Source organism: Prosopis cineraria, unplaced genomic scaffold (assembly GCF_029017545.1).
Source record: "Prosopis cineraria cultivar Desert tree isolate PC_DT_omini unplaced genomic scaffold, ASM2901754v1 PC419, whole genome shotgun sequence".
In the NCBI taxonomy this organism is placed as follows: domain Eukaryota; kingdom Viridiplantae; phylum Streptophyta; class Magnoliopsida; order Fabales; family Fabaceae; genus Prosopis; species Prosopis cineraria.
In genome coordinates, this window is record NW_026555744.1 from 7,358 (window position 1) to 19,574 (window position 12,217).

At 29.4% G+C, this 12,217-nt stretch overlaps 1 protein-coding gene across 1 annotated transcript; it reads right to left on the bottom strand.

Moving 5' to 3' along the window:
• Window positions 1-2,296: 2,296 nt before the first annotated feature.
• LOC129297021 (protein NUCLEAR FUSION DEFECTIVE 4-like) lies at window positions 2,297-9,666 on the bottom strand. Its single transcript, XM_054935410.1, has 4 exons — window positions 9,208-9,666; window positions 5,684-6,038; window positions 4,619-5,159; window positions 2,297-2,972 (listed from the first exon to the last, which is right to left on the bottom strand). Exons 1-4 carry the CDS (start codon window positions 9,514-9,516, stop codon window positions 2,471-2,473), a joined length of 1,707 nt encoding a protein of 568 aa, XP_054791385.1. The 5' UTR covers window positions 9,517-9,666; the 3' UTR covers window positions 2,297-2,470.
• Between the last annotated feature and the right edge of the window lie 2,551 nt (window positions 9,667-12,217).

Genomic DNA, 12,217 nt, shown 5'->3' on the forward strand with positions numbered 1-12,217 from the left:
AAAGAATGTATTTTTTCAAGTACACAATGAAGAAAGAAATTAAATGTGCTCTTTATGACTAAACCAAGCTGTAATATGAAAATTACATGATTAGTTTGACCATGGTTTACTCGTGATTGAAAAACCAATGAATTCCGAACATATACCTTCACAAATATAATGATCACCTCGGTTTGAAAAGATTAATTGCATACTATGATTAACAAGATAACAGAGATATAAAAAAAATTGCATATATATTGTCCATGTGCCAAAGCCACATTGTAGTGAGGGCATGCAAAATACACCCCTTCACTTTGAAAAAAAAATTATAAGTAGGATAAGTAAATTTTATAATTTTACATCCCATACCTTTGATATTTTATACCCTCTAAACGAAATAAAAAAAATATTTGAGCTCAAAAGCTTGCTAGATATGTAATATTTTAATTATTGAGATAAGATATAAATAGCATATTTACATATGAAAAAATCATGTCAATGTGTTCAATATAAATTTTTCAAAAAGAAAAATGATAATTAATTTACTTATGTTATTATAATTTTAGTCCTAATGTAATTATTTTTTCAGTTAAATTATTATTTTCTAAAAAAGTATAATTTTTAAATAAATTATCTTACAACCCCTATAGTTCCGAGTCGTAGCTTCGCCATCGTATATTTTGATAAATTTTGCATGTCATGATCAAAAAGAATCTTTTTCCAATGATCATACCAAACGGGGGTTTCAGGTTTTCATAGGTGGGATATATGTGTGTGTTGAAGTTTTTTATGTTTGTGTGTGTGTCAAAAAAAGTTTTATATTGCTCAAGCTTGAGGAAGCCTTAGTGTATATACACTAAGATGAAAATTAGATCAAGTAAATAAGCTAAAAAAGAAGTGGGTTTACACACATAATAACATGCCAATATAGTTGTGGGCTTGTGCGAGTAGATGTGATGTCAAGCACTTTAATCACTATTAACTAATTTTATTACAATATTCAGAAACGGTTTTCCTTAATGCTCATTAAGCCATATTTAATCATATTCAAGTCCATTAATATGTATTTATTGTCCTTAAATCCCCCATGAATTTTGGCTTATATAAGCTTGTACCCAATGCTTATTTCGACGCAATGCTCAAGAGTTTTTGAGCTCTTCTCTTCTTCATCTTAGGTACTTTCTTTCCTATTTACATTTATGTTGTTCTATCACCCTATTTTTGTAGGAAGGGTTGGCTAAATCCTAGAGAGCTGCTGACAACTTTGTTAAAATAATTTTTAAGAATAATATCGTTTAACATGATTCAGATCAAATTCTATATTGCCATTGCCAACAATAATTGGCTTTTTTACAAGATTTTCCAACAACAATATATGTGTGTGCGCATGCTCCTACACGCGCATGTAGGTATATGATTTCTTTTGCCTATAAATTTACGTCCTTTATCAATTCTCAATTTTTTTGTTTGAGAATCATTTGAAAGTAATTGAACTCACTCTAAAACTTTATGTATTAGAAGGCTATTAAACTCGTGAGTTTAAATAAACTTGATAGGAATGTAAAGTCTGATTGCAAACTTGAATCATAAACTCGTAAGAATTTATCTCTATTAATAAATAGCCATTAAAAATTTATTATTAAATAATTACAATATAAAATATGAATGTATTTTGATTTAAATATATTTAACATATAAATCATTGAAATTAAACACATAAATTGTAATAGGAATGTAAACTCTGGTTGCAAACTTGAATCATAAACTCGTAAGAGTTTATCTTTATTAATAAATAACCATTAAAAATTTATTATTAAATAATTACAATATAAAATATGAACATATTTTGATTTAAATATATTTAACATATAAATCATTGAAATTAAACACATATAAATTAATAAATTATCATACAAAACATAGAAATTTTAAAACAAGAAAACTTATTTTTGGTACTTTTGTTTTCTTTTTTTATTAATATTATTTTTTGCATTTTAAATTTTTTTTTCTTTGAACCAGGTTTTATAATTTTCATAAACTGAATTCTTTACAGTAGATACTTAACTTGCTTAACTCGAAAAAAAAAAATCAATAACTTTAACAAGCTTACATCAGTTCGAGTTTATGAATTAATTGATAAATTTTATAAGTAAAAACATAAAAATGATAAACTCAAAGACAAAACATGTAAATTTAGTAGAGTTTATATTTAGTTTGAATTTATAAATGAGTTGTCATAATTTTATAAACTAAAAATGTTAAACTTATAGAGTCAACTCGAGAGTTTGACAATTATAGTATCACACCTAATAACTTTCTTGATCCAAAAATCAATTTAATTAACAATGCAAACTTATAAACGATGGCGTTTTACGTATCATTACACATTCAAATATCTCGTGACACAGTTTTTGATCCAATATTTTGGAATTGTGGACATCAATAAAAAACATGATCACATCCTCCTACATTAATTATCTAAAACTAATCAGTTCTGTGTCATATTTCTGTGTCTCTTTCTGTTTCTTTCAAAATTGTCATAAGCCATCCTAGTCCTCAAGAAGAGCAACAAGCTTGAAACCAAACCCACCATGGAAATACAACCCCACCATATGAAAGTTTGGAAGTAACACTTCTTTCCAGTGCACATCGACATGCCAAGCAACCAGCTTATGCCACGTGTCGCCATCGACGACGAATCAGCATTGGAGTCATAAACCAAAGCCGCAATAAGGCCAAAGAGACATGATCCTATAGGGATGTTGGTGATGAGGATGTTGTGGTTCACAGGAGCACTGTTTGGCCCAAAGAGCTCAGAAGTAATGGAGACTGCTTCAGAGAAGACGAAGCCAGAACTTAAACCCAACATGCCTGTGCTTATTTTCAGTGATGCTTCGCTTCCAGATGATGCTGCAAGCAAAGCGAATGCGATTGGTGTTGGAATCAGGGCTATTGTGTACCATCCTGTCCTTGGAAAGTGTATCTTCCAGCTGTATTATTATTGTATATATACCATTTGTGGATTAGTTCTTATTAGGAAGTGTGCAAATAATAATAGAAATAAACTGGATAAAACAATTGAGAATTATAGAAAAATTAGAAAAAATTATGAAAAATGATACAAGAAATTTAATGTTAGAAAACTCCACATATGAGCAAAAAAGTGGGGGGAGAGGGGAGAGAAAGAAAGAGAGTGCGTGCAGCTTTAGAATTGCTTCTAGGCAAACATGAAAAACTTTACCACATCGTCTAAGCCAACAAGTTTTTTTAATTTCCACTTAAGTTGTTTTCCAGTTACCCTTTATTTTTATAAATTTAATTTCTTCTCTTTGTTGTCGCTTATTCTTATTGTCTTCTCACTTTTCTATCTAAACCAAGCTTTAAGATTCATATATGTTAAACTTTTGAAGAAGATAAAATAAATAATTACTCCCTCCAATCCAAAATATAGGCAATTTTTAGGAAAATTCTGTATACTAATAAAATTATTTTTATTCTCATAAAAATATATATTGTTTTTCCTTTTCACCCTTAATCCTAATCACTAATGGATTTCGTGATGAATGAAAAATAAATTTACATAAAGATCTAGATTAATAAATACTAGGGGTAAAATGAAAAAAAAATTACATGTATTGGAGGTTGCTTATATTTTGAACTAAAATTAATTGAGAGAAAAAGCTTATATTTTGGACCAGAGAGAGTATATATTCTCTTGCAGTTCATACAACTTAAAAGGGGTAACTGTGGTTTCTAGTACCACTTCTAAAATGGGACTTATTATTAAGATCAGGGTCATCCTTAGGTTCATGCATGAGTCACGGCTTCTTTAAGTTAACAGAAAGTAAAGAATAATGTATGATGTACAAAAAAGTATTTTCGACAAGAAAATAAAAAATAAACCTAAAAAGAAAATGAAACACGTGCATTTCTCATTTTCTTTTTAAAAAACTATTTTTGTACCTACCAAACATTACATAAGCCCCTTGTGTTCAACTAAGGATATACCAAGATCATAAAATTAGGGACAATAATGTGAATCCCCTTATTATATGTCTATCTCTTTTCGGTTGTGTGACAACAAGGAATTAAAAGAAATTTGGCTAAAATATATAAAATTTCCCTAAACTTTGAGGTAATAGTTGCACAAAACCCCTCTCATCTTTAAAAGTTTAACATTAACCTTCATAAACTTTTATTATTATTTTTTTTTACCCCAAACTCCCTTAAGTTATTTCTTAGTCCTCTAACTAACAAAAGTTGTCATATCATATTAGAAAAAAACATGTAGCAACTTATGTGTCATGTAATGTAACCTAATATATAATATCTTTTTAATTTTTTTTATTATTATTGGATTATATCAAATGTCAATAAGCTACTACATGTCTTTTCTTAATATGACATAACAATTTCTCTTACTAAAATAGCTAAGAAATAATAATAGGAGAGAATGTCATTAAAAAAAAGGTTAAAAAAGTTAATTTTAAATATTTAAATATGAAGGGTTCTATACAACTGCCTCAATATTTAAAAGGGTTTTGTATATTTTAATTAAGAAATATTTTTAGCAGAGGATCCAAATGAAAGTTGACCTAAATGTAAATAAACAACTAAAATAGTATTGATCACATACTTGCTCATGAAGTCTGGGCCAGCAGCGAGAAGACGACCAAAGAAGGAACATATGGAGTACAACGATACCATAGAAGTAGTCTCTGAACTAAATCCCAGTGACTCTGAAATCTGCCCTAAGTTGTTACTGTAAACCAATCCAATCGTAGCTCCACACAGATATGCCACATAGTACAACCAGAAATCCAACCTTCTCAATAACAACCTCGTTGAATGTTCTTCATAAATCACTCTCATCTTGTCCCTCTCCATCATCTCCTTCACAAAACCACACTTAAGTTTATTCTCTCTCATCAAAACCACACTTTCCTTTTCATCTTCATCTTCATCACCACCACCACCACCACCAATCAGCCCTTTATCAATCTCATCGTCATCATCGAAGCTGGAGTTTCGCAGACAACAGCTCAAGGAAACGAAACGGCTATACACAATCCTGGGAACGAACAATGGAATCACAAGCAGAAAGACAGCTCCTACAAGGATAATACGTGCCCAGGTTGTGCTAGAAGTCATGGTATCAAGGACAAGGAGGTACATGCCTGTAATATTAGAGATAAAAAAAATCAAAGAAATCCCTCGTTTAGAAATTAAAAAAATATATTAAAAATATATAAAGTTCTGGGTATGTTTAACCAAATGCCTTAAGTTGTTTTGGTAAAATAGAACACCGTCAAACATACTTAATATAAAGTGTTTAATATAGTATCATGAGTTATTTAATTGGAAAAAAAAAAAAAAATATTTAAGAGAAAGAAAAAAAGAATTAATGAATGAATGAAAGATGAAAAAAAACAAGAAGTTAAAAAGAAAGAGAGAAGAAGAAAAAACTTGAGGTCTCTAAGACTAAAAGAAAAAAGTACAAGATCAAACAAGAAGAAGAAAATATGAAAAGTAGTGGAAGGAATACCAAAGATAAAGAAGTCAAAGGAGTTTCACAATTAAAAATTAAAAAATGGATTAAGAACATATAAAGTTTAGAGCGTGTCTAACTAAATATTTTTAATTATGTTGCTAATGTAGGCAAGCATCAAGCATTCCTAACATAAAAGAGTTTTATACATGCCTGTGATGAGAGAAAGGATGTAGAGGCTGATGAAGACTGGGAAGTCGTGGCGGAGAATGGAGTCAGACGGTGGAAGAGCATGCGCCGGTTGCTGCCGGAGAATCAAGATTGGAACGAGTGCGACAAAGGAGATTAGTAAAGGAACCAGGGCGTTGAGCAAGAGGTAGAGAGTGTCATCGCTGGAATTGATTGAGTTGACAATGAAAGTGTATAGAGCTGCAGTTACACCATTGAAGCTGATGCTTATAGAGAGTGCAAGAGGAATACTTGATTGGAAATTTTTTATGCATAAGACGTAGCACACTGTGTTGAACCAGCAGATACTGCAACCAGCGACCAAGCATGAAAGAAACACCTGCGTATGGTTTTAATCAAATTTTAATTGCCAGGTTGAATTGAATTCTCGATTAATTAAATTATGGTGTGGCGAAATACTTTTCTCCCTTGAAAAGAATTGAGTGCTGCAAGACACAAGTATGAAACTATATATGCAAATAAACATTATTATTATTATATGAAACTGTGTTCAAGATTGTCTGTCATTATGTGGAGATGATGAGATGTAATGATCAAGGGTGGAGATATGGGGACTAGGGAGAGTCATGACCCCCGGAACTTTTTTAATTTTCTTTTAATAAAATATAGTGGTTATATATTTCTGCCTCCCTCCTCCAAAGTGGGCACATTATGCATAAGCTTGGAGACATTAAAAGGAGTTTTCATTTGAATTCTACACATAATCTTCTACTTATATATAGTTCAATTGCTTCAGTTCTTAAAATTATAGCTGTCATGGGATATGTTTTACATTTGACAAAAGAGATTATGAGAATTATTATTGACAAATTTTATTAAATATTACAACAAAAATCTTAAAATATATTAAATGTTATGTGCTATGATGTTCTTCTAAACAAATTTTCTTTTTTCAATAAATCAAATTATTAAAATTTATAATATAAATGATTTTTATTTTGATATAATTTGATTTTATTGACATAAAAAATTTCATGACAATTAAGTATCATTACCGTGTTGACATATTTTTTATTGTCATTGCTTTGTTTAGAGATGCTAGTGACTATGGTTAATTATTCTAAGGTCATGCATGCCAGAAAAAGTCAATACTTATAAACATATAACAATAGTTGAACTGAATGAAGAACACTACGTCTACTTCCAGCCAAGCAAGGTAACATGACACACACACAACAACAACAACAACAATAATTGAATATCACTTAATAGTGGATAAATATAAAGAAAATTAGGAAGAGGTGGGTGGCTGAATTATTATTTTTTTAATGTTTTAAATTTAAAGCATTCTATCTTGAAAGGCAACCAAACACGTTTATTTCTTGATTTACAAGAATCATCTCAACAGTTAGGTATTGTGGCCAACAACGTTACACCAATTAATGTCACAAAGGTATATAAGGACGAGATTATCCATTAATTATTAATTAATTTAAGTTATTAAACAAGCCAAACCACTCCTAAATACAGTAAAATATTTTTATCTCATAATTTTAAATATTATTACAAAAGACTACACCATTTATTAACTAATTTATTTAGAGATATGGCTATAAAATGACAAGTAAAAGGGAAAAATAAACAAAGACTGGTGTAGGAGAGTTTCAAATTCATTCACTCTGAAATTGCAAATTTAGTTATTAGAAAGGAGAAGATCATATCGTAGCTGTGAAACTAAATATTAAATATAAAAAAAAAACCATCCAACACACATTTATTAAACCAATATCTTCTATAAATTAATTTAAAATAAATATAACGAGTGCAAAAGGGAATTTGTTCGACCGCAGTCTCAGTTAATTAAATTAGTTGAAAATGAAAAGCATGACAGGGACAACATTTTGGAGTTAAATAAAAAGAATGAATTTAATTACAAACAAACATATAATTTAAAAAGCAACAAAGCAAATAACCAAGATTTTATCCCCCAAAAAAAAAGGCTGAGGTTTATTTTGGCCAAAATATAATGCTAATAATTTTAAATTATACAAAATCTTATCAGATTTTAGATCTACACATACAATCTCTTAATCATATTTATGTAATAATCTCTCGATCTTTAAAACTTGTAGAGTATAAATTAAAATTTTCATTGTAACACACCAAGAAAAAATTAAATTTCTCACAAAATATTTTCATAAAAAACAATGCCTTCTTGGATGTTCTCATGAAATTTAAGCTGCGAAGGAGAAAAATTTTAAATACTATTACTTAATTTTCATGAATTTCATATTACGTATATTTAATTCCTTTAAATTTAAAATCAACTAAAATATTTGATAACATATTCCCTCCATTAAAAAATATAAAGTATGTTTGAAAGAGTTGGATGTTCAAAAATGTAAAGCACTTTTAATTTTTTGAGGTACAATCATTGCCTTCTTTTCAAAAGTACCTCTATTAATAATGACTTTACATATATTGTAGAGTATTTAATAGGGATAAATATGGAAAGATAGGGTTAGTTGAAAAGTAGGTAACTATTTTATCGGGAGTGAAATTCAATTAAAAATACCTTACATTTTTAAACGAAGGGAGTACTAGTTAACAACTGGTATCATCTTAATTACAAATTTAAAATTTTTTAGAAGTTTATCATCAATTTTTTTTAAATTAGAAGTTATCCATACCATAACAGATTAAAAGTTAATAAAAAAATTGTATTCAATCTAACTTAAACTTAAATTCTTTTTTCCCTGTTTTTTCTTTTTTATTTGATGCTCATTTTAAGTAGACGTGGGATCAAATTCCACCACTCCACGTGCTTGTTCTGAGTTTTATAAGCAATTTATTTAAATGTTGACTCAATATTAAAACAAAATTGTGGGTCCCAAGGACACAATTGTATTTGTCTCCACTTTCAGTCACCATTTAAACTTGCGGTCAGGATTGTTGTTGTGTGGCTTCAAGAGGCTCACACATTTCCTTCGGAAAAATACAAGTCTCATAACTATGAGACTTATGAGCTGAGGAAAATAAGTACTGTAAAAACTTTTGTCTTTTAAATGAAAAACAAATGTCATAATAATTCTTTTTTTCTGGGTCCACCAACTACCGGCTATTTTTTTAACTAACAGTCAATTACGTATCATGTACATAATAGTTTTTTATACAGGTTCTTTTAAATATATTTTTAGTTTTGACCATTAGTGTTTGTATTATATTTTGAATCTAAAAAAATTGACCTTTTCTTTTTGACAAAAAATCCAAATTACAACGCATTTCCATCTATATTTTATGTATTAATAAAAATAATCATTCCCTTCCTTCTATAAAAAACGATTTGTCTTTCTCGTTTCACTCCTAACCCATTTATTATAAAGAGTACTAATAAAACAGTTGTATTAAAAAAAAAAAAAAAACACACCACACACACACACACTGTGATAAAACAGTTCATAGGCAATTAATGAATTAACCAGCTGACGGTCTATCAAAGCATATCTATCAGAGAGAATGAAGATGAGAGACGAGTTCAGAGTACTGACCATAACATAAGGCAAAGAGATGATTCTCTGAATGACGAGCCATTGAAGGCCATAGCCAGCAACACCGAGAAACGCAGAGATGAACATGACGAGCCACAGAGGAAGATACAGCAAACACAGACCAGAGCACCATCCGAATACCTTTCCCATGTCTGAAGCCACCGCCAGATAATTGAGCTGAAGCTGAGTTATGTCCATCACCGATTTCAGATCCGACGAGTAGGACGAGAAGTCGAAGTTCGTCCCTGTGAATGCCTGAACCCATATCGACGCCACCAGTAGGACCCACTTCCTCGATTCTTCACCCATACTCTACAGATTGAACAGTTTGATCTGTTTATTCTACTTTCGCCCTCGTCGTCTTCGTCTCCAGTTCCATTCGTTGGTGATTTGAAGCTCTGTGAGATGAAACTGAGAATTGGTTCGACGAGTTTGAAGGGGAATGGGATGAGAACAGGAGAAATTGGAAGGCCTTTTATAGACAATGTTCTTTTAGGCTGTCTTTACCCCTTTTTTTTTTTTTTTTTTTTTGTGGCGACGAAGAGTTTGTTTGACAGTGTCTTTTTCTGATGACATTGAAGATACGTCTTTTCTAACTATTTTATTAGAATTAAATGGCAGTGGTTTAGTAATTAATTTTATTTAAAAATACAATAAACATTTCATCTTATTTATATTTAAATAAAAAATTTATATTTGTATTACATTTAATAAGGTTAAATAAAAATAATATTAAAAATTAAAAAATAATAATATCACATCAAATAATTTATATTAAGAATTAAAAAAATATTTTTAAAAAATGTTTTATAACAAAGACCAGCACTCATTAAATTCAACCCACGGAATGCAAAATTTTGTTAAAATAAAATCGTTTCATATTAATTGTTTTAAAAACATAAATTAATAGTAGCAGCAATAAATATCAAAATAAAAGTACTCATTCTATTTGTATGAAATCAATTGATTTCTTGGGGAACGCCGGAATTGTAAGGGAACTCCCGTGTGAGAATAAATTCTAATTTAAATAGAAAGTAGAATTAAATGGAAACTAACCATAATTTTTTAGAATCAGAATATTTTAAAGTTAAAAATTACTGTTGTTATAAATATTGTGATATAATTGTAAATATCCATAACGTTTTAAGGGTTGTCCTTTAGCATTCCTTTAATTAAAGTTAGATAATCTACCATATAAATAGCTTCTTGGGAGTCTTCTATGATTAATGCATATAACACTTAAACGCTATATATTCTATCATTATGTTGATGTATTCTATGTTGTAATTATTGTCGTAGAATTTAAGAACTTGATATACACACACACACACATAGTGAGTAATTATGTGCTTGATGAAGTGAATAAGAGCCTCTCCTTATTTTTCTCCCTATTTCTTTCTCTTATCTTCTTCATCTCCCTCATCTCAATCACTTGTTTTTCTTTAATTACAACTGTTAAATTTTTAAAAATCTTCCAATTGTTTAAAAAGCCATGCTTAATTTTTTTCAAAAAAAAAATTAGAATACATTTCTTAGAATTTGAGACTATAAACACCAAATTATACATAGAAGAAAAATTATATAGTCAACCTTACATATTTAAAGTACTCATTTTTAATTCAATTAAGATGTGTAGATTTTTTTTATAATTACCTCATAATAAAATTTTATTATTAATGTTATTAACACTTTAAAGCCCACATTGAAGAAAAGTATATTAAATATTCCTTCTATTAAAAAATGTAAGATATTTTTAATCGAATTTCACCCTAATAAAGTAATTACTTACCTTCAAACTAACTCTATCTTTTCATATTTATTCCTATCAAATACTCCATAATAAATATAAAGTCATTATTAATAGGGATATTTTTAAAAAAAGTAATAATTACATCTCGAAAGAATAAAAATGTCTTATATTTTTTAACATTTAATTCTTTAAAAATATTTTATATTTTTTAACAGAGGGAGTATATAAAGTTAAGCACCTAAAATTTCTCATGTGCATAATCTCTTAAATTTTGAACTATAAAGACCATGTTGAAATTTGATTATTTTATCCCAACTAATCTTGACTAAATTTTTTGGCCCTAAAAAGGCTTCTCGCACTGTTTACTTTATATTTTTAATTAAAGAAACATCTTGTCTTTCAATATCAACTATGATTTCACTTTAATAAATGCGAGAATGGAAGATCATTACCTCAATATACTAATCAATGTCTAATTAGATGTTTTGGTAGATATATCATTTCATTTCACACAAATTTGTTCAGACTTCATAAGCTGAAGAAATTCAATTGCCAGAAATCGTATATTGAATATTGACTCTGGCCACCAAAAAAAAAAAATTCATATATTGACTACGAGAATTCAAAAAAAGAAAAAAGTTAACGAAGCAAAATTGTGCTTTTTTATACCAATGACAAGATCATATTGGAATACTATTGAGTCCAATTAAAAATAATTCTTCTAACAATATTTTTTGTATTTACACAAACTTAAGCCTGAGATCTGGTGTTTAAGCATTCACACAAACTCAAAATTATGCTTTTGTGGAAGGTTGGTATGCTCTGACGTTTGCTAGTCATAGCATGAACCAACAAAAAAAGATAACAGCAACCAAAAATATAAAAATAGAAGCGTTACTTTTCTGTTGGGCCTGCCCAAAGAGAGTAGAATGGACTGGGCCTGATGTCAGCAAATAAAACTGGATTCACCAAGCTACCATTAGTCACTAAAATATCATAATTACAATAAGACAACATCCAACATTGTGAAATCTACCAAGGAAAGGTTACTAGGTTCTCTCTCGGGTTCTGCGCCTGAGAGTCTCTCATGAGTTCCGACGCCAATGGCCACCAGAGGCAGCCTCCGGATTGCCCGGCGAGGAAAAAAAAAACATACAGTCAGTGCCACCAATAAGGGGCAAATAATAATAATAATAATAAGACCAAATATGTCTCTAACAATAAAACCTGACAACTAATCAACTATAAAGCAGAACAAGC

Coding starts and splice junctions, on each gene's coding strand:
- LOC129297021 (XM_054935410.1), bottom strand. CDS start 9,516: ATGGGTGAAGAATCGAGGAAGTGGGTCCTACTGGTGGCGTCGATATGG. Junction 5,160..5,683: donor CATCCTTTCTCTCATCACAG/GCATGTATAAAA, acceptor CTAATATTACAG/GCATGTACCTCCTTGTCCTT. Junction 2,973..4,618: donor GGCCCAGACTTCATGAGCAA/GTATGTGATCAA, acceptor ATAATAATACAG/CTGGAAGATACACTTTCCAA.